General features: G+C 38.9%; 1 protein-coding gene across 2 annotated transcripts; it reads left to right on the top strand.

Moving 5' to 3' along the window:
* The first annotated feature begins 1047 nt into the window (after nt 1-1047).
* Nucleotides 1048-22923, top strand: muc15 (mucin 15, cell surface associated). Of its 2 annotated transcripts, none has more exons than XM_054771612.1 (4): nt 1048-1190; nt 12172-12971; nt 18449-18619; nt 20871-22923. In XM_054771612.1, exons 2-4 carry the CDS (start codon nt 12197-12199, stop codon nt 20990-20992), a joined length of 1068 nt encoding a protein of 355 aa, XP_054627587.1. In that variant the 5' UTR covers nt 1048-1190; nt 12172-12196; the 3' UTR covers nt 20993-22923. The 2 variants fall into 2 exon arrangements, with proteins under 2 accessions (XP_054627587.1, XP_054627588.1); XM_054771613.1 differs by lacking the exon at nt 1048-1190 and adding an exon at nt 4789-4905.
* The last annotated feature ends 341 nt before the right edge of the window (nt 22924-23264 follow it).

Here is a 23264-nt window from a genome sequence, read left to right as displayed (position 1 = left end):
TGGTTTTGTTGTGAAGACACACTGTAGCCTAGAGTGATTCACTTCAATGCATTTCCCGAAAAAGCGTAGACAACTGCCACATTTAAAACAAACAACAAAACAAACTGGTCATATTCACAGCCGATGCCAAAACATTTTTATTTAGGATGAGCGATCTTGACATTCCGCTTCATTTGTCATTTAAATACATAGCGTGTCCATAGCGCATTTAGCATGACATACATCATATGCAGGCTTTCGCTGATCACATAAAATGACGTGGGCAAATCAAGATAATAATAACAAATGTCTCTTCACCCCCATTGGCATTCATTCATCTGGATGGCAGAGGTCGCATGTTTGTCCTCTCGTGACTGCGCTTCACCTCATATTATCATATTTCACTGAGGCGGCTCCACCTAGGGAGGAGTTTCTTAGTTTCTTACTGTATTGTATGTATTTATGTCAGAGCAGTCACACCTAACTTTGGTGTGTCCATTGCTCTGATTTTTGAAATGCTCACTTCCTAAGCAGTGAAAGACGATACACTCTTAACGTTAACTTGTGCAGGAAAGTACAGCGGCACTGAGTGCCACTTCATCCGCTTCACTCAACCACTAAAATCTAATTTCAGCCACCTTGTGACGCAGTCAACAAAAAAGAAAAAACAATCACGGTTCATTTGACACTCATCAAGGTGAGCTCTGAAAGTCACATGTCACTCGCTAGATAGACAAAGGTGTGTGCATGAAACCTGAGCTCGCCAGGCACCTTTGTGTTGCTATGACGACAGCAGCCGATTCCAGTGTTTCGACAAGGGAAGAAAAGACACATGGGACCTGTAGCCAGAAGCTCTGCTCACTGTGGGAATTCACAGATATCGCCTGGAAACCCAGAAACGGATACGACCAAGCTATTACAATGTGAATGTGACATTTAACAGTTAAGTGACTCAAGTTAAACCCTTACAGTGTTTTTTTCCCCTTCTTGGGTGCACCTATTTATCTCCATCTCCATGACTTTCATAGCATGACGGCAGTTGAGGGTGTGTCATTATTGCTGAGAGGCGTAGAAGCAGGTTGAGCAGGTTGTTCCCTGCGTGAGTGCTCCCTCCTCTCGCTGGGTGACTGCTGAATCACTCAAGTTGGTCAGTCAGTGAAGAAATTTGTCGCTTGTGCACCTGTTCTCATCTGAGACAGCCTCACAATAAGGTAAGCACTGATTGAGGAAGGTTCAATTTATTTAATTTTCATGGAGAGTATAAGGTCAATGTCAGACTCTAAGGAAATACAGTCATGGAAAAAATGATTAGACCACCCTTGTTTCTTCAGTTTATTGATTTTAATGCCTGATGCAACTAAAGGTACATTTGTTTGGTTAAATATAATGATGATAACAAATATAGCTCATAAGAGTTTAATTTAAGAGCTGATATCTAGCAACTTAACCAAAATCACTTAAGTTCTTACATGAATAGCTATAGCATCGTACTGCCAAAAAATGTTACTCTTATAAGCTATTTTTGTTGTCATTGTTATATTTGTGGGCTGCATGGTGGTCTAGTGGTTAGCATGTTGGCCAACACAGTAACAGTCTGGAGATCTGGGTTTGATTCTCCCTTGGCCATTTCTGAGTGGAGTCTGCATGTTCTCCGCGTGCGTGCGTGGGTTTTCTCCGGGTACTCCGGGTTTCTCCCACATCCAAAACCATGCATGTTAAGTTAATTGGCGACTCTAAATTGTCCATAGGTATGAATGTGAGTGATAATGGTTGTTTGTCTATACTGTATGTGCCCTGCGATTGGCTGGCGACCAGTCCTGGGTGTACCCCGCCTGTCGCCCGAAGTTGGCCCCCGCAACCCTAAAAAGGAGAAGCGGCATAGAAAATGGATGGATGGATGTTATATTTGTCCAAACAAAAAGGTACCTTTAATTGTATCAGGCATTAAAATGGAGCAATAAAGTGAAGAAACAAGAGTGGTCTATTAATTTTTTCTGACTGTGGACATTGTCAATAACTCGTGAAGTGCGTCAGTGTTTTTTAACAAGGAAATAAAAACCTTTCAAATTTATCCTTATAGAGGCATTTAAAGAAAATGTTCTCAGCCATCGACTGGACAAAATGTACACAACGTGAGCATTACCTCGCAGTTTCTGGAGAGGTTCCAACTTAGGACGTAAATGTTGCAAATGTGAAAGGACTAAAACATCTCATGCTGCTGCTACATATTCTTAAAACTCTCTAGTGCTGACATTTACGTCAGGGAATGAAGACGAAGGAGTCAAGTTATTTATAAAGAGCAACAATCGCATTGAAAAGGCAAAGCTGCTATTTTTCTAGTAGATATGTTTTATATAGTAGTGAACATACTACATGCTAGAAGGATGAAAATGTACAGTGAATGATGTGCGGTCGCGGAGGCAATGATGATGAAAAATACAAAAACAAATAATAACATAAAATAAATATTAATATTTTTCCATTGAACTGTATGATAAATGTAATCTCTGTATGATTCCAGTCATTTAAAAACGTAAAAATAGCAGATTTTTCAGATTTTCAGATTTTTCTTGATCAAATACGGGGAAGAAACCTAAGCAGCATGTGGCCAGTAATATAATATTGCAGAAACATTTATTATACACCAAGGCTTTCTACAGCCTGTATAATGTCTTTAATATAAGTGTGACATCATTATTCTTGCTAATCAGGCAATAAAATACATAAAAATGTGATATGAAAAGCCCTTGTATTACCTCTGCATCCTGAAGGGGTGGGGGCTTGCATGAGAAAATCAAATCATTCAATATAATTTTATGTTCTGCTGAATGATTGAATGAATTTGCCTGCATGAAGATGGAGGATTATATACCCATAACAACCAAGAGGTGATCAGACTTTTACAACAAAGTATCAGAACTTTTCCTGGAGAAGGAAAGGCTGCTGTACCTCATATACAAATAAAAGGTAAGAATACAAATGCTTTTCAAATTATATATGTATAAAAAATAATAATAATAATAATTAGGTGAATAATTCTCCTTTTGGTTATTCTCTTAAACAGCAACCTGTATAAACATAAAAAAAAACTCCAAAAGGAGGTTCACCAGCCATGAACCTCACCACATGTCACTGTGTACAGTAGTATGTCAATGCGACTCATTTGGACATTTTAGTATAAATTTCAATTTGTTATTGCTGCGTAGCGGTATAAAAAGTACTATCCCTGAAGAATGAATGCCAGGACAATTGATAAAAATACATTTTAAATGATCTTTAATGTTTAGCACATGACTCCAGTTTGTGCACAGCATCCACTTTCCCATGGTATCGGCAACAGGCTGGTGATCCATTGAAAACAACTCAACATGACATTGCTTTTAAAATGTACTGCATCGCTAGATACCCCTGTTTTTTGTCCCTCTTCTTCGAAAACCTTGTGAGACCTTCCACACTATTTTCAGCTCTATTGTTCCTAAAAACATCTGTGCTTATACACACAGAATATGACTTAAATTTTATCTCTGCAAGCATCTAATATATAGTTTGTGTTTTGTAGATATGTGAGTGATCCAAGTTTAAGGCTTGTACTTGTATATGTCAGTTTCATCACTCATTAAATACCTGTAGTAGCCTAGTAGTAGTAGGGCTGGGAATCTCAGGCTACCTCACGATATGTGATTTGCGACACATGGCTCACGATAATATCAAGGTACGGCAATAGGGTGAAACAAAAAATAAACATTCATAGTTTATATTTTGCAGCATTATTTTAACCAGAGTCAATCAATCAACAATCGCTTTATTCAACACGACAGGTTGCTGTCGGCCACAACCATGCGACAAGGATTAGGAAGAACGTAGCAGGCAAATACAAATGCAGCCAACTGTCAACTAACTGTCACGCTTCCCGATCGCGCACACACACACACAGACACGTACACACACATACATACACAAACCCAAAGCCCTTTGTGACGCGTTAACAGCAACAGTTGGACTTGACAGAACTCCGAACATCACACACAAGCCCGCATCACCATGATGACACACACGCGCTCAAAAGCATAAGAAGAAGGCTATGCAACGGAACACAGTGTAGCCTAATATGATTCTTGGTGAAATGCACATATCAGTTAAACCTGTTGCATTATCCTTCAGTGGTTAGGCCTTGTGTGCTTTATCGTTTTCATGGATTTCAATGACAATCACAATTTTTAGGAAAACTCCATGTTCCGTGAATGTCAGGAGTCTGTGTGAGCGAATACGAAAAAGGGAAACGCGCAAACTCCAAACACATAGAATAACACTTTAAAACGAGAGAACGGGCCCCTAAGATAATAATCAAAAGAAAGAAAAGACTAATTTACTTTGGTTAAAAAAAAATTCAGAAACTTCTTAATTCCATTTATTAATTTTTTTATTAACCCAAAACCCAATGTATATGAAGTACCGTAAATTCCGGCAAATAGCCCGCACTGGTGTATAAGCCGCACCTACTAAATTTAGAGGAAAAACTGATTGTTCTGATATCAGCCGCACCGGCGTATGAGCCGCAGGTGTGCACATCATAACATTGGATATTTAGTGCACGGAAAGACGTTACAAGAAAGATTTTCCAAACTTTTAATAAAATAAATGCTTTTTTACAAACAGTGCAGAACAGTACACAGCTTGTGTAAACAGTGCCGAACAGTGCATGTAACAATAAGATAGATAACAATAGCCTATCCCTGTCAGAATTGAACAGCGTCCTAATTCCTTCGTCACACATGGTTGTCGGCTCTCTCTCTCTTTCGGTGTGGGAAGGTGGAGAAGGTGGACTGAAACAGGTGGCGAAAGTGAGGTGAAGGAGGAGGAGCACATTTGGGAGAAATGCAGTGGAGATGGAGGAAAATTCGCAAGCTGATGAGGAACGGAGACGAGGTGGGGTGTCTGTGAGTGCCGTGGTCATGTAGCAGCATGGTAATGGTCTTCAACAGGCAGTAGTCCTATGCGAAGCAGCCATGTTTTCTTGTCTTGACAGCCAAATCCATTGCCGTCCATCCATCCATCCATCATCTATGCCGCTCACCTCAAAGCCATTACCTTTAACTTGAAAGCGGCATCAATTTCATTTCTTTGTGTATGTTCTACAGTATGATGGAAGCTTGTCACTACCGGTTTGTCACTGCGAATGTGCACAACAGGTCTACATTCCATCACAGTAGGTGGCAATATACACCTAAACGTTGGTTGCAACCCGCCATAAACAAGAAGATGAAGAAGAAGGTCTACTTATTTTTGGTAGTCAGTGTGAGAGGGATAGATAGATACTTTATTCATCTCCAAGAAAACGACACAGCATTTTATGTTTTTTTTATATGCTTTATTGTATCTGTATTTCTCTTTATTGATGCATAGGATACGTGAGCAGATAGGACGTGTACACCTGTGGCACTACGTACATTGCGCAAGGTTTACATAGGGTCACTTGTGAGATTGCTGGATATTACACATTATTTCTGCTGGAGTTATCCTTTGGACTTCATAAGAACCACGGTACAGTGGCACCTTTGTGGCTGCCTTTGAGTCATCATAGTGCGTGGATCTGGCAGATGCAGGCATGTGTCAGTGCCATCGCTGCACAAAGACGTCCCTCTTTTTTTTTTTGTTTTCATTCTGCTTTGCGATCTTGGCGGTGTATTTATTGTGTTGATTGAATAATCCAAATCCAACTATGCTTTACATTTGATTTTAGTATCAATTGTGCTTGTTGTTGCTCACTGTAAACTGCAGCGTCTGCATACACTCAACTAGAGCGACAGGCTTAGCAAACGCCGAGAATTGTGGCTTCTCAGCGTTTTGTGGTCGTTTCCTGAACTTTTCTTTTGCCCTTATGATGGACTATCTTAGTAATAGCGTTTCCTGAAATACAAATTTAAAACGATTAGTAGTAGTTGTGATGTATAGGAGATGTCACAAGATTAAAACATGACCACACCATCATGGGAAATGTAGTTTTTAGCCATATATTAGCCGTATGGGGTATAAGCCGAAGGGTTCATAGTTTGCAAAAAAGTAGCGGCTTATACACCGGAATTTACGGTACATGCATCCTCTTTCTCCAGGAAAAGTTCTGATACTTTGTTGTAAAAGTCTGATCACCTCCTGTTCAGATTGGGCATATAATCCTCAATTTTAGCAGTCAAATTCATGCATTCGTTCAGCAGAGCATAACAATATCTTGCATTTCAATGGTTTTTAAAAGCTAGCTCTAGCCGGCACTACTGTTTGTAGCTTTTCCTCTATTCAAGGACAGCAATTGACAAGAAACTTCCAGCTCATGCACGCCCGATCCCTTCAGGATGCATCAATACTGCACGTCATCTGTGAGTTACGCCCAATTTGCTGCCATTCTCGTGAGGAGCTCCTCCTGGATGACATAAAATGGTGACTCGACTCACTGAGGAGGAACGGTGAAGGAAGTTTATAACGGCTATATATTAATAATTTTTAAATGATACACGGCGAGAGCATATCAAGTTAAATTGAGTTAAATCATCGCAACTGTTTGATATATCGATATTTCATCACACTTACACAATTAACGTGACATGTATTCTAGGGATTGTCCATACACCAGAATAAGACTTGTTGAAGGTATGAATCCGGTAGTTCCCCGGGTGAATGATACCCTCCTAAAAATAGTATATTTCTTTACACATGGCTCCCCCTGCCACTTATAAACCTTCCTGCTAGCTTGACGTTGATGTTCTCCTCCGTTTTCAAAAGAACGTTTGCACTAAAAGTGACCAGTTATAATTATTAGATTAGATTTAGCTGAAAGAACATTATCAGTGGAGCATAAAGACACCCATCCATCCATCCATCTTCTATGCCGCTTATCTTCACTCGGGTTGGGGGGTATTCTGGAGCCTATCCTAGCTGACTTCGGGCGAGAGGCGGGGTACACCCTGGACTGGTCGGCATAAAGACATAAACATGTAAAAATTGTGGGCATTCTAACAGTGGTACATGCATACTGTACATTATCATCTCTTTATAAATTATTGCCAATTTATGGTGAATAACATGTATTTTTGGCTTAATTTTAAGAAAACAATATATTTTTGACCATTTTTTTTTTTGGCTGTGAATGGTGATCCGCAAATGTGAAAATCCGTATATAGTAATTAATTTGATGTTTCAGACATTGTACTGTTCTGAACAAATTGCCTCTCTAAAGATGAGACAGGACGTATCAAACTAACAAATGTCAGAAGATTAGTTGCTTTAGGTAGCCTTAGAGGTCTGACTGAGAGTATGTTTATGTGAGGCACTATGAAGTCATGCCTGACAGAACAGCTGGGATTTTATACGCTCCAGATTCTGAAGAGGCTCGCAGGGTTGGAAATCTTTTCACCAGGCAATAAAGTGAGAATGGTCTCTGACACTTGTTAGTAGAAGTCTGCTTATACATTCCAAACTTTATTCAGTTTTACCTAACCTTTGCAACATGTTGGCGTATTTTTACTGATATTTTTTTGCCAATTAACAGGTGTCAGTTCTGGAATGAAGGCAGGCCAAGTTAATCCCAGACTGTTTAAAAACAGCACATGCACAGCGTCACTTGGGATTGCCTGGCTGTTATAATTAAGAAACTAAATGTCCCAAGAAAGACATTGTTGGGCTAATGATACTCACATTGTCACAACACTGGGATGGCCATACAGTGCAACAGGCAGCTAATGTGAAGCTTATAAGCATTCACTGTTGTGCTCAAAGAGATGTAACAGACACCGCATCCCCTGTGTTGTATTACGAAAGAAGATTGAAGCTTTGAGACATCATTAGCAGCCCCGCCCATTGCATATATGTGCAAAATAAACACCCCTCCCAAATAAACAGACTTTCCCAGGTCACTGGTGACAAATTATATTGCAATTAAATAATGCCCATCAAATTATGTTTTCAGTAAAAATGGGTGGTTTTTTTTCAGTTCCAAGCTTTCACTATAAAATTCAACTGAAAGTAGAGCCAAGTTCTCTTCATGAATTAAACACAAAATGTACATTTTCAACCACTTAACTGCAGTATGATATTTCTACCAGTAAATCCAGAAATTCAGTATTGCCAGATTTGCTTGTGTCTGTTCCAGTTAGTATTATAATCAACAAAGTACCTCTCATTTGAGTGCAGCTGAGGGCTGGGCAGCTAAAGTCCCTTAAAAAAGGCAAACTAGTCATAAAATAATTATATATAGTGTGTAGATATTGAAAATCATCTTTCAAATTATCAGTCATAATCGTTAACGTGCGTTAATTGTACTGTCAAAAACTCATTTTGGAAAAAAGACATTGGGTGGGACAAATAGCTGCAATGAGTATTGTTTGAATGTAAACACAGTACCGTATTTTCCGGAGTATAGTGCATGAGTCAAAAAATGCGTAATGAAGACGAAAAAAACATATCAGTCTTACTGGACGATAAGTCGAATACCGATAAGACGCTGTGGGATAAATAAAGTACAATACAATACAATACAATACAATGAGCATCTTTTTTTTCGGAGTGTCATGATGCCACATTAAATGCACAAGAGAAGAAGAAAAAGCCAGACGGAGGGGGCAATGTTTAAACCAGGGGTGTCCATACTGTGGCCCACGCCATCCATTTTTAACTGGCCTGTATCAAAGTCTAAAAATCTAAATTTAGTATGGCGCGCATATAACATGTACTTAACTGTTGTACTTCTTCGTTTAAAAACTAGGTGGATCTACTGTCTTGAACAAGGCAGTGCCTCCACATAGATCGTGATCACTGAATAAAAATTGTTCCGGGCAAGCAGAAATGGCAAAACCTAAGAGAGACAAGATTGCAAGCGAGTGCTATGCATAGGGGCCTGTGATTTCTGCGTAAGGACTTGCGGAATTTGCCAATAAAAACAGAATCTACAGAATCTCATTGTGAGTCATCTCGTCAGCGAGCAGGAGTGGAACTCAGGCTGTATGAGTGTGTTTACGTGTTGTGTTGTTTGCTGTTTGTTATTAAAACGATTGGAATTGCATCGCAACTCCATCTTCCTTAACCACAAGCACAGGCATTACAGTTTGTTGAGGATTTTGTAATGATGTGTGTGTGTGCAGAGGCTGATCCCATTAGACAAGCTAGCCAAGCTACATCTGTTTCTGTTTTTGACCGTCTCTTTTATTCACTCACACAAAAAGCACACTCTGCGGGGGTAAAATGAGTTTAAAAGGGCACTATATGCGTGGAGATGCTTCTTTGAAGCTGAATCAGTGAAAGGCATTACTCCCCTTCCACCGGGCGATTGCTCAAGCGTGACATGTCGAGTCAGGTAGGTACTGCGACATCATTAGCTTGAACAGAGGGGCTTGGCTTGGAGTTAATTAGCTGAGCTAACATTTTGCACTATAGTCAATGCTGTAGTAGTAGTAGTAGTAGTACTAGTAGTAGTAGTGGTAGTAGTAGTAGTAGCAGAGACACAGGCAGCGCACAACACTGACAAGTCGCATGCTTTGGGGAACAAAAGCAACACTTTATGTAAAATGCTAATCATTCAATAACTCGCACTTCAATGAGCAGTCAGTGCATCAATGCTTAACACTTACAACAGTTTTTAGTGGTACATTTCTTCATTCTTCATTTAAACCAGTGGTGTCCAAAGTGTGGTTGGGGGGCATTAGCGGCCTGCGGATTGTTTTTATTGGGCCGCGGCATGTGGTAGAAATGTGCTGCAAAAAACAGAAAAATGTGGAAAGTAGAGCTCAAGGCACTATGTAAAAAGAAAAAGCTTGAATGTTGACACTGTTAACAAATAATAACACAAAGCTTTGTCTTTAATTATACTGTACGTATTGTTCAACCTTTTTACTATATATATATACAGATAGCAGAGCATACTTTGACTTTTCAGTATGCATTCCTCAGTGGAAAAAGTTTGGACACCCCTGGTTCACACCAACAAGCAGACAAACTAAAGCTACAAAAGCTGAAATAAGTAAAACATTTTTTAAGTATATGGATACAGTAAAAACATACCTGTTTAATAAATGTCAGAATGTCCTAGTAGATGCTTTTAATACACCGGCGACCAGTCCAAGGTGTACCCCGGCTCTCGCCCGAAGTCAGCTAGGATAGGCTCCAGCCTACCCATGCGACCCTAGTAAGGATAAGCGACATAGAAATTGAATGGATGGATGGCATCATTCACAGACTCATAGTCTCCAAGGCAGAAGCGTATTAGAAAGTACTCTGTAACAAAAAGCGTCCAGTATGCTCTACTGTATATCATTCAATTAGTGTGCCTAACTGCGTTACAAGTTCAACTCAATTAATTATTGCGGGACTAGGTGTCGCCAAAAAAACAACCACCACCCCACTGCAACTTAAAAGGCGGCAGGCATACTGTATGTTAAAGGATATACTGTATGTATTTTGACCGGCCAAACAATGAAGAAAAGGTTGACTTATGGTCCTGAAAATACAGTAATCTGACTGAAGGTCAAATCACAGATTTTCATGTTGTAGCAACATACACTTTTGAATGATATGAAAATATTTAGCGGACATTTTACATGTACAGTGTTTGCCCCCTTCCTGATTCCTTACGTTTTTGCATGTTTGTCACACCTAAATGTTTCAAATTTAAATATTAGTCAATGACAACACACTGAACACAAAATGCAGTTTTTAAATGAAACATTTTATTATGAAGGTAGAAAACAAAACCTACATGGTCCTGTGTGAAAAAGTGATTGCACCCCCCCCCCCCGTTAAAACATAACTTAACTGAGATGACTTGAGATCTATCAGTGTGGAAAAGGTTATAAAGCCCTTTCTACAGCTTTGGGACTCCAGCGAACCACAGTGAGAGCCATTATCCACAAATGGCGAAAAGTTGGAACAGTGGTGAACCTTCCCAGGAGTGGAAGGCCAGCCAAAATGACCCCAAGAGCGCAGGAACAACTCATCCAAGAGGTCACAAAAGACCCCACAACAACATCCAAAGAACTGCAGGCCTCACTTGCCTCAGTTAAGGTCAGTGTTCATGACTCCACCATAAGGAAGACACTGAGCAAAAACGGCCTGCATGGCGGAGTTCCAAGACCAAAACCACTGCTGAACAAAAAGAACTTTAAGGCTCATCTCGATTTTGGCAGAAAACATCTTGATGATCCTCAAGACCTTTGGGGAAATTATCTGTGGTAGGACGAGACAAAAGGTGAACTTTTTGGAAGATATGTGTTCCATTACATCTGGCATAAAAGTATAGCCACATTTCATAAAAAGAACATCATACCAACAGTAAAATATGGTGGTGGTAGTGTGATGGTCTGGGGCTGTTTTGCTGCTTCAGGACCTGGAAGAAGTGCTGTGATAAATGGGACCATGATTTTCTCCTGTCTACCAAAAAATCCTGAAGGAAAATCTTTGGCTATCTGTTTGTGACCTCAAGCTGAAACCAACTTGGGTTCTGCAGCAGGACAATGATCCAAAACACACCAGCAAGTCCACCTCTGAATGTCTGAAGAAAAACAAAATGGAGACTTTGGGGTGGCCTAGTCAAAGTCCTGACCTGAATCCTATTGAGATGCTGTGGCATGACCTTAAAAAGGCTGCTCATGCTGGAAAACCCTCCAATGTGGCTGAATTACAACAATTCTGCAAATATGATTGGGCCAAAATTCCTCCACAGAGCTGTAAGAGACTCTTTGCAAGTTATCACAAGGGCTTGATTGCAGTTGTTGCTGCAAGGGTGGCCCAACCAGTTATTAGGTTTAGGGGGCAATCACTTTTTCCACACACGGCCATGTCGCTTTGGATTTTTTTTCTGCCTTATTAATAGAAAGTTTCATTTAAAAACTGCATAAAGTGTTCAGTTGTGTGGTCATTGACCAATATTTAAATTTGTTTGATGATCTCAAACATTTAAGCGTGACAAACATGCAAAAAAATAAGAAATCAGGAAGGGGGCAAATACTTTTTCACACCACTGTACGGTACATGCAGGTCTAAAGGACTAGCAACCTGAACTCCAGCAACCTGTAACACCACATGATTTAGCTTTGGCCCTCGGTTTAAGCGTTTCTAACCTGAACTGTTGGTCTTGGATGAACTTTCTCCTTTTGTTTAATTTGAAAACAGTTGTGCAATTCCATTTAAAATTTGATGTGCTGTTTGTTCCAGGGGGAACCAACCAAAAAAGGAAGCAATGGAACATCATTTTAAAACCACAATATATCTGGTACTGCTTGTACACACTTCTAACTTGGTATTGCTCCAAAATTCAACTGATTCTCCAAGGCACACATTTGATCAAAACTGGCTGCGTGAGCAGAGCTCTGATGCTGAAGAGGAAGAACAAAATAAACCAGGAGGAGACATGTCTCCTATGGAACCAAGCAATGATGTCAGCAGTGTAACATATAATGAAGATAATCACATGGACAGTGAAGAGCAGAGTGAAAATAAAACAGATGATTTGCCTGTTGCCATAACTACTGAGCCTCCCACATCCCCAAATGCCCCAAAAGAGCAAACTGAACAGACAAATGGAACTAGCAACTCAGAGAACAGAGAATCAAACCACACCCACGTCACCCAAAATGAGGAGTTTAATTCCTTAACCACACAGCCTCTTACGCCAGCTAGTCATCCATTTAATGATAATTCCACCACCAATCGTGGTATGTCCAATCGCACAGATATAGAGTTGACCACCTTGTCACCAGAGATTAATAATCCAAATGAGAACACAACGTCAGGAAACGATGCAGAACCAAACAATGTAACGGAATCTGCAACCACAACTGTGACAATCACAATAGAAACCAAGATAAACAAAACATCTACAACATCATCGCCAAAAGTGCTGCCTTCTGATCCCACCAAATTATTTCCTGAGGTGACGACAACTGTTGCTCCAGAAACACCTGAGGGCAACCTCACAGATAAACAGGCATCCACTGGGAGCAGCTCAGAAAGAGGTACAGTTGTATAGTATTTTTGACTGCAAAGTATTATTTCATTCAAACCTTCCAGGGTGTAGTCCACCTTATGCCCAAAGTTAGGTGGGGTCGACTCCAGCCAGGAAAAGGAGTAGAAAACAGATGGGTGGATGTTTAGTTAGATATTTTCTGATTTCTGATGTAGTGTCAGAGGTGCAACAGAGGTGGGACACTGGCTGATTGAAAAGGGATTCCACTACTCCTGGACCGGTTAAATTCCTCCCTGTTGTGTTTAAAGCAATTATCTCTGTTTGACAAGTTTTGCATATATTACACCCTCCGCTTTGTTGTGTTTTATGTAAAAGACATAGGCTAATACTCAAAATAATACTGCTTGATTATCAAGATGAACCAATTTTGCAGAATCCCTGTGTGAAAGAGACTTCTGTTTAAGGACACTGAAGACAGACCACAGTGGGTAAAGTTGTTTAAGAAATATCTGTGTGTTTCATGTTAGCAGGACCAATTCTCTAATTGTGTAGCAAGGCTGCCTGACTTGCGCTTTGTCACAAACTAACAGACTTCAGAAGGGAATAGGGGCATTACCGGTGACATAATCCTTAGACGATCATTTTCAGGTTTTAAATTTGAAAGTAACACGAAACCCAAAGCATATACAACACTGTTTCTTATTTAACTTTTGTTTTTTTCCACCCTCCCACCAACCTACATCCACATTTCCACAGGCAGAGGACAAACACCCCTTCTGTCACATGAAAAAAAGCTTGGTTTTGGGTTTCAGCTGTGTACTTTGCTTGAAGGGTCCTTTTATAACGTCTTACTCAACAGGGACAATGACACACTGTTATAGTGGAAAAAACCTGAATGAGACGGTCAGAGACTGAGGTCAAAGATACCTGTTAAACCTCTACAAAGGAGCGCGAGACCACAAAAAAAAGCAATATGACTAGAAACAAATGCCATGCATCTTCGGTCCACATGTGTCTACTGAGACCCTTTTAAGAACAAACTCTGTTTACAATTTGACCGACTAAATACATGCATCTATGTTAAAATAACAAATATATAACAGTTAGATACGAGTGTTTGGAAACTCGATTTCTTTTACTGACTCAAGTTCTTATGAGTCACTCACTAAAGTGAATCAGGTACTGAACTCACACATGCCCAGCAAGTTGCACCCAGTCAGTACATTTGCATGCACTAAAACAACAAATTATTGCACAAATTGGCCTAAAACCAGCTTTTTTAAAAGGCGTGTGAACATCTTAATTAGATTGTGTTTGGCTGGATTTTTTGCCGTTTAAACACACACTAAAACTTTACAGACGACTTGAAAGAGCTATGGAAAGTTAGATTATGCATAATACCGACGGCTTCTGGAGTGACAGCTCTTCTCGTGTCGCTTCCTCTTCTTACACACTAACCACTTACCACTATCACACCTGTCATGGTCATTTTATATCTTATCATGATTCCGTTTCATTTTAACATAAATATGTATTTTTGCTAATATACACAATGTCACACTGACTTGCTAGAAAAACTATGATTTGCTATGATTATCTGCTCGAGGCTAGCAACCTCCTGTCTCCAAAAAAGCTTCTCCAATGCCGTTTCCATGACAACACGCTGTGATTAACCTGGAATACGTCCTTGCACCTGATAAAGATTGTATAACTAATGCTGTACTTTTGTGCCATCCTGCATTGGGACACTTATGGCTGCTTGAGTTCTTTCCACTGGTGCTAAAAGATATTTTCAACAACACGCCTTAGCCATTCGGAGCCACACAGCATTTGGCCAACAATCGCATTAATAGAACTTCACACCGAAGAGCAAAAAAGGGAGAAACCAAACTATTTTGGTAAGCCAACTATGTTAGTGCATTGAAACGTACTGAGGAGCGCACTTCACCGAAACGGAGGTGGAAATCTTAGTTGGAGAGCTGGAGGCCCGTAAAAACATAATATTTGCAGCTGGAGGAAGATGAGCGAGTGGCAGCAAGTAGCGTCAGTGGAACGGGGCGCTCCATGGTAGAGACATTAACACCATCAAAATATTAGGTATATTAATAATTATTTCATGAGGAACTAATGCACGGCCATGTAAACACCAATAACCCTTTTGAAAAACCCGAATATTACCCTGGGTTACTCCTTTTCTAACATGAAAATCGGGTCTTGTATACACCTATCGGGATATGCCGATCAAAAGGAACATTAATTTGTGTTCTGCGCATGTTCCATTCGAAAGGAATCTTGTACCTTTGGCAGGAACTACTTGTAAACATGACAACACGCAAAACCCCACACTTTTGGAGCAATGGTGAAAGACAGGAACATTATGTCTTTTATGGATGGTAGAAAGTACTGCAATAGCGAAATCAGAAGGTGAGCAAGCAGTCACGCGAAGCAGGGTTTGTACGAACGCATCTTCAAAAATGTCCGGGCGTCATGACGTTTTCCGTGCTTTGAGACGTTGTCCGTGCAGTTTTATTTTATTTTGTCAACGTCACGCATGTAAACGGTTATTCCGAATGTTTCAGAAACCAGAATATTGACCATAACCCGAGTATTGACTGCATGTAAACATAGTCAGTGTTGCTATTGATGACATACTTGACATATGCAATGAAAAACTGTCTCATAAATTGTCCAAAAAAATATAGCGAAACTGAGCACTAAGGACATACTGTATTTAGCTCTGTGTCTTGTAAACTTGGTAATGGTAATGGTTTAATTTTATTTGCACATGCATACAAGTTGCAATGGAATACATCACATAATACAATTCACAGTTCCACAGGAGTCGGAAGGCAATAAGGCAATTTAACAATATGGTAATATAATTTTTTTCCACAATAATAATAATAATAATAATAATAATAATAATAATAATAATAATAATAATAATAATAATCATATATAATAATGATCATAAGAATAAATAAATTACAATAAATGCATATAAACATAATACATTCAAGACTCTTCTTCCTTGTATTTTGCAAACACCAACTGCTTGTACGTCGCTTGATGTTTTCATGCAATAATGGATAAATCTTTATTGGCTTCCATTCCATGTTTATTTATAACAGGATTTCACCTCACCACTTAAAATGTGCGTCGCCTTTTAGCCATGTCTCCAAAAAGTGCGTACACCAACTAAAAAAGGTGGCGTAGCGGTGCGCACATTCTCACATCAATTTGTGTTTTTATACTGTAGGTACTATAACGGCGTATGCACATTTTTGGCCCTGTTTTGTGCGTACGCAAGCTTTATATGTAAGGCCCTTGATCTTGGTTTTCCACGAGGCTAATGTGTTGAAACAAATATACTTATAGTAACAGGTGCACAATTAGTGACACGTTACCTGGTTTGCTTTTATAATTTATCTATCAGGGGTGAGTAAGTGAACACGCTTACGGAGTGAAGTTCCCGTGGGTCCCGAAAATGTATGCAATCCAGCAGACAGCACTGTTTTTTGGTCTCAGATACTGTATGACACATATACTGTCCAATGCAATTGCGACTTTTTTTGCAATTTATTCTGTAGGCATATTTTTGCACTGCAGCAGTGGATTTGGAGAAAGATTTTTGCTTCACTTCATCAGCAAGGACTAAAATGAAAGCAATAACAAATCCATGTAATTTTTTTTTTTTTTTTTTACCAAGCATTTAAGGTAAAGTAAATATTGTATCAAGAGAAAACAATCCTAAGGAAAATATTTTTGATTAATGTTAAGAGTGCATTCTTTGTCTCTAAATTATTTCCAGCACAATATTCAAAACTGAACTAAAAAGGGGTTGTTTAAAAAAAAAAAATCATATTTATTTCAGATTTACTGACATTCACCTAATACCTTAAAGTAAAACAATTTCAAAGCATAAAATGAGGTTAATATTATTACCTATTACATATTATTATAATTCCTACCAGACCTGACCATGATAAGTGGGGAAGCTACCTGATAAGTACTTCCTGCACTGGCTATTGCCTCAATGTAACCTTACTGACACCAAGTGACCAGTGTAAGCTACTGCGTTAATGCCGTTTGTGGTTAAGGAGAGACTCACGATGCACTTCAATCGCTTTCTTAACAAGCAGGGAACACATATGCAGTGAACATTCACACAGGAGCTGCTGTCGGCCACAAACTCACGCCAGTCACTTACACTCTGCTGCTAACGATGCTAACACTCAGCTAAAAACAGTCAACTCCAGCTAACTGATGTCACCTCTAAGTCATAAACATATAATCACACATATCACGTTTTCTGAATGCCTTATAGTGATGTGTCGGTCACAAACAAATCAGCTCTAAGAGCTGGCTCTTTCAAATGAACGATGTGAGCCGGCTTGCGTCGTCGGGAGCCTATTGGGAGCCTATGTGTTTTTTCCTTGTCTTTTTTCTGTTAAAGCCAAATGCCATTGGTCAATATGTGTGGTGGCGTCTGTGTCCACTCTGAGCATCACATGCTATGATGCTCTTAGAGCCGATTCGTTTGCGAGAAATTTGACTAAAGAGAACTGACCTATTTTGACTTAATTTGTCTGAGACGGGTCTTTGTTTTTGTATTTTATTTATAATATAACATTATAATATATTTTTGTAGCTGCTCATTGAGGTTTAAATAAATCTATTTAAATAATAAACATTTGATATCATGTATTTTTTTTACATTAGTAATTCATTTTACACAATAAACATAATTTGGTAATAAATTAATTTAAGACAGCAAAAAAAAAAATCAGAGGAGCCACTTGAGAGCCAAAAGAGCCACCTCTTTCTAAAAAGAGACAATATTTCCATCACTAATGCCTTATATTTGTATTTATTTCATTAATTTAGCCATTTTTATGTTTGAAAATGCTTAATTTAGGCCAAGAAAATGTATGGATATTTTTTCTAATAATAGGCTGTATTCAACCTGGAAACAGCGATCATTTATTAAATAATTTTTTTTAAAGACGCGATTGATTGAGGGTACGATATTCAATCTACGATGTGGTGAGGGACGAAGAATTTTCATAACTTTTGAATCATTCTGACTTAACTAATGATTAGGTGATATTTTCTTTAATATTTGATAACACTGATTTGTAAATCCATACTGAGCTATATTGGGTGGAGTTCTGTCACTTGAAACACAATTTTCAAAGCATGTTTCATCCCAAATTATTTAACAATGGCACATCTGGTTTTCCCATGCTTGTGTGGGTTTACGCCAGGGACTTCAGAGCCTCCCCACTGTGGTCCAAGACCACAGGTGTGAATGTGAGTTTGAACTATTGTTTGTTAATACTGTATGTGCCCTGCGGTTGACTGGTGGTCAGTAGAGGTTTCCTCCTCTTGCCCAAAATCAGCTGGGATATGCTCCAGCACACACCTGACGCTGAACAGGTGGTAGAAAATTTATTCATGTATAGAAATACTTGTTGATCCTTTCTTTCCTCTCTTTTGAACCCTTCCATTCTGTTTTTAATGAAGGTTTTTCATCAGAGGCCAGTAAGAGCAAACGAAGTGAAGCGTGGGTGGCCGTGTTGGGAACCGCTGTGGTTGTGTCCATTGTGGGATTGGTGGCATACATCATCTTGAAAAGGAAACACCAGAAAGGTTTTTCTCACAGGAAACTGGTTGAGGTGTTCCCCGCTGACCCAGGTATGTAGTTGCACTATAGGAGTAATTATGTGTAACAGTAACATCTATAATGTAACAGTAATGATACAATAAGTGGACAAGTGAAAGACACACATGAACACACAAGAGATGATTCTCCATCCTGCTGTAATGAGCTCACCCCGTCATGTAAATCGACCATGCACGATGTCAATTTGTCAAATTCTCACCATGAATTTAGAGAAAAATGTCTCTTGGATTATACACTTAACCTTCCTCTTAAAGTCCATTTGAAATGACTTGTAGGGTCTCAGTAGAGAAATACAGTATGTTCTTTTCCCCATCTGCATTGCAAACATCCATTTTCTTTAATCATTCTAAGGTGACATCTGTAACATATCAAATGATGAGCCGATCTTTAACTGTTTTCTGGGAAAGCGGAATAAAGTCAAGTGGTTCATGGTCAGCAAATATGAAATTTAAGCAAATTTCAGAGGAAAAATAGGGTTAAGGAGATCTCAGCTTTGTGTTTTTTTGTTATACTTTTTCCAAAAGCAACCACAGACGGATATCAATGATATTGAGTCACAAAAAGGTGGTTTTGAACCCAAAAAGGAACTTATTTTGAAATACAAAAGTTAGACGTATGTCCTGGCTACTCTGTGCAATGCCAAAGTGGACAATAAAAACGTACAGGAAAATTAGACTTGAAGACTTTACAATACAATACTTTTTACATGACATTTTTCAAGAAGGGTTTGATGGATTTTGCAATTTTGTCTTTAATTAGTTGATTATTATAATAACAATAAAAACACAGTAGACAAAGATTTTAGGCAAGCAAACAACAATACTCTAATACCTTATATAGAAAGGTGTGTGTGCCATTCCAATTCATACCCAGTCAACTAAATTTACCACCGGTGGACTCCAATTTCGCAGCAGAAGGATGCATCTCGAGGATGATGATTGGAAACAGAATGCACCTGAGTGCAATTTTGAGCTTCATGGCTTCATGGTGTGAAATATTTAGGAAATCTTACATGTGATTTCTTAGGTTTTTCATTTTATTTTCTAAATTTGGAAACATAAAAAAAAAAGTATTTTCATGTCATCATTAAGGGATGCGGTGTGTAAAATATTTGGAATAAGGCTGAAACGCATGAAAATGTGGAAAAAGTAAAGCTCTTAGCGGTAGTGGTAGCCGTGTTAGTAGTCACCAGACAGGTAATCAGAAAAAAATAACAACAAAAATAGCATTTAACAAAAATAAAAAACTTAAGAAACCACATGTATATAAAGTATTCCACATCATGAAGCTCAAAATTGCGCTCAGGTGCATTCTGTTTCCAATGATCAGCCTTGAGGTGTAAACTGGAGTCCACCTGTGGTAAATGGAGTTGATTGGGTATGATTTGGAATGAGACACACCTTTCTATATAAGGTATTAGAGTATTGTTAATTGATCCCCACACATGGGGAGGGTTCTGGACATGAATCGAATCGAATCGAATCGAATCGAATCGAATCGAATCGAATCAAATCAAATTGAATCGAATCGAATAATTACTCTTATTGCAAATCTTCATCCGAAATCAGAGGATAGTGTGAAATTAACAGGAGGGTTTGGAGGCGAGTGTCAAAAATAGACATTTTTACGAGCTCCTCAATTGCTTGCAAATATGTGTCATTCACTGGTGGTGCCGGTTTTGTTGTTGTAACAGTAATGATCTACTTTGTACACTTGTATGACAGTTAAGAGTGTTAAAATTGTAAAAAGAAATTGTCCCTCTGGAAAGGATGCTTTGATTTCCTCTATTATTTGCAGAATATTGATTCTAATCATAATTGTAAGTCTGTAAAAATAGGAGGCTGACGAGCTTCCAGGAACATGTTGTGCTTGCTTTTAGAGGTTCCACTCTACGATCATTTTATTCTATCAGCTTCTTCCAGGCAAAGTTGTACAAGTTCTTTCATTATTTCAAGTGTCCTTATTCCTTGGTGTGCCCACTTACTATACCTTCACTTTGCCAAGATTACTATGATCTGTGGTTGGGGGTGAAATATCCCATTGTAGCAGACAATTCTGCAATTCTGGTATTTTTTGTAGGTTACAAATGTTCAATGGCACTTTGGTTTAGAGAGTGTGGGTTCAAAACAGAACCACATCAACTACAAAGGCAATAAACTACAACAAATATGTAACTCTTAAACATTCTTGTCTGCTTCAAACATAACAGTATGATTTTGATAGTGCAACTGTAAACTCTATATGTAAATGTTTCTTTTCCAGTTCTCAGATTGGACAACAGCGAACCACTGGATCTGAACTTTGGTGGCTCAGCTTATTATAACCCAGGACTTCAAGGAGACAGCATTCAAATGAGCAACATACCAGGACGCAAGACAAACTAGAAAGAGTCACGGATTACTCACACACTCCCTTGGAAAAAAAGAACAATTGATGAGGAGTTTTGTGACTAAGACTGGCCGGACTTTTCGGAGGAGAAATTTACAAATGAGTTGGTTGACCGTTCACCACGTGAAACTTTACTTGAGTTTGTGTCTCATTGTTTTTAGTAGCCAACAGTTATCTGTCCTTTAGATAATGTAACACGTGATCATAAAACTATTATTAATAAATGCTTATCAGTTGATGGTGAATGAGGGCATATCAATATCGCATGAGAATTTATTTTCGTAATAGTACAGGTGGTCCTTGGGTTACAAACACTGAGTTAAGTCACTCACACTGTACCACATAAAATACCTCAATAAAAATAAATACAATTACCTGAAACAGTAATAGCAAGAGAACATCTCCTTACTCTTATCTCTATGGTCATAATCCCTTCTTAAAATATAGCCCCAGGCTAGTCAAGTCAGATGACCTCTTCTCCTCCCACATCTCCTTGTAACCATGACCCCTGTAGCATTCAATAACCTTTATCCCTAATCATGGTTGTGACAGTCGAGCGGTTGAGACCAAAAGAGCACCATTTCTCCTTTCTGAGTTTTTTAATGACGTTCATTTTCACTTCCATGGTGATGGCTTTCCTTTTGTTTGGCACACTGCCGCTTGTGAGAACGAAGCGCACAAAGTTAACTAACCAGCAAAGTTATCCCATCTCGGTGCTGCGCAGGCACGCACTGTATTCTTCTCAATAGAGTCTCGTGTTTAGGGACCAAAATGAAGTTCTTAATTAGTTTATGGTAGAACGTTCGTAACCAAGAAACGTACGACCTGTGTAGATAATAATATTGTAAGAAACTGAAACGCATGTAAGGTTTTTGCTTGTAAAACATATAATCAGAAGCCACTGTGAACAATCACATCAGTCATAATATGCTGAGGGCAGTAGCTAGTAAAATCTGAGCTTCTTCCAGTTAACGAGGACCATAGCTACCGGACTGTCAAACCCAGCGGAGTGCTTGGTATTCAGCGAATGAGTTATGTATTTGGTTTTAGGATTTCTCAGTTGCTTAAGCTACATTATCATATCAAACTTCTGAAATCCTGTGACCTCTAGGTGTCCAAACAGAGATATGAGGTTTTCTTTTGCAGTGATGAGGTGCACCTTAGAGAGTTACACAGCATACACCTTCTGCATACTGAGTAGAGATTGTACAAAATGCACAATTGTTTTTAAACTTTTGTATTATGATTTCATTGTTATTCTTCTCATGAGCTTTCTCTGACTTTGAGTGACAACCTTCAGCAAGTATTTCTAATCTGACTATATTTTGTTGGGCACGGGGAGTAATGGAAATTATTCTCCCCGATATTTTCAATTTGCAAATGTTTGCATCCATATCTTTTGCAATAACAAACAAAACAAAAACACCCAATCAAAGCACATGGCCGCATTATCTGCCTGTATCTTTATTCCACTTGCACTTAGTCAAATCAATATGTTCTCCAGGTTTTGATTGATATGCACACCAACTTGCCTGCAACAATTTGAAATGCCGGTGGCAGGTCAGCTTTGTTGTAATTCTGCTTTGTTCTAGAGTCTGACACCAATCCGTCAAAAAAAGCACTTTATGCGACAGTGATGAGAGAGAGGGTGGTGTTGAAGTAAAAAAAAAGAAAAGAAAAACACTGTATTCTGCACTAATTATGCATTGCAGACTGATGATAGATGTTTTTGATGCTTGTGACCTGCCCTGATGTTTCCACTCCTGATGCATGTTTTGTACATTTTTACCACCAATAGTGACTGTGATCTTACAGTTCATTTAGTAGTGTTGCGTTCATTGATTTTCTATTTCCAAAATTCAGACTTGAGGGTGAAAATGAACACTGCTTGGTTTACGTTGTCTATGTTAATAAATTGCAGAACACATTTTTTATTTTTTATGTAAAACAAGTAAAAGAAAGATTGTCCAACTACTGGTAGAAAATTGTCATTCATGGAAGCCAAATGGGATTTGAGTGTGGCTTTTGTTTAGATCCGGTTTAGCTACAGTGTGACGTGACAAGAAAAAAGAAACACTCCGGATTGGACTTTCCTTCACTCTCTTTGTATCGTTTCAACTGAACAGAGTCACATGTGATGTAGATTAGTTGTGCAATAATGACTCTCCTTGGATGAGATTACATGCCCCCACCCCCCCGCTGCACCACTATTGGAGGTGTTTTAAGTGCTTCACACACTCAGGCGTTAAGGATTACAATTCGATAAAC

Source organism: Dunckerocampus dactyliophorus, chromosome 3 (genome assembly GCF_027744805.1).
Source record: "Dunckerocampus dactyliophorus isolate RoL2022-P2 chromosome 3, RoL_Ddac_1.1, whole genome shotgun sequence".
NCBI classification, from domain to species: Eukaryota; Metazoa; Chordata; class Actinopteri; order Syngnathiformes; family Syngnathidae; genus Dunckerocampus; species Dunckerocampus dactyliophorus.
Note: the sequence above shows the minus strand (reverse complement) of the source record. Positions and strands in the feature narration are given on the sequence as shown.

Bases quoted from the DNA above. Each gene is read 5' to 3' on its own strand.
- muc15 (XM_054771612.1), top strand. From the start codon at position 12,197: ATGGAACATCATTTTAAAACCACAATATATCTGGTACTGCTTGTACAC. The intron at 12,972-18,448 runs GTACAGTTGTAT...TTTTTAATGAAG, and splicing joins TGGGAGCAGCTCAGAAAGAG to GTTTTTCATCAGAGGCCAGT. The intron at 18,620-20,870 runs GTATGTAGTTGC...TTTCTTTTCCAG, and splicing joins GGTGTTCCCCGCTGACCCAG to TTCTCAGATTGGACAACAGC.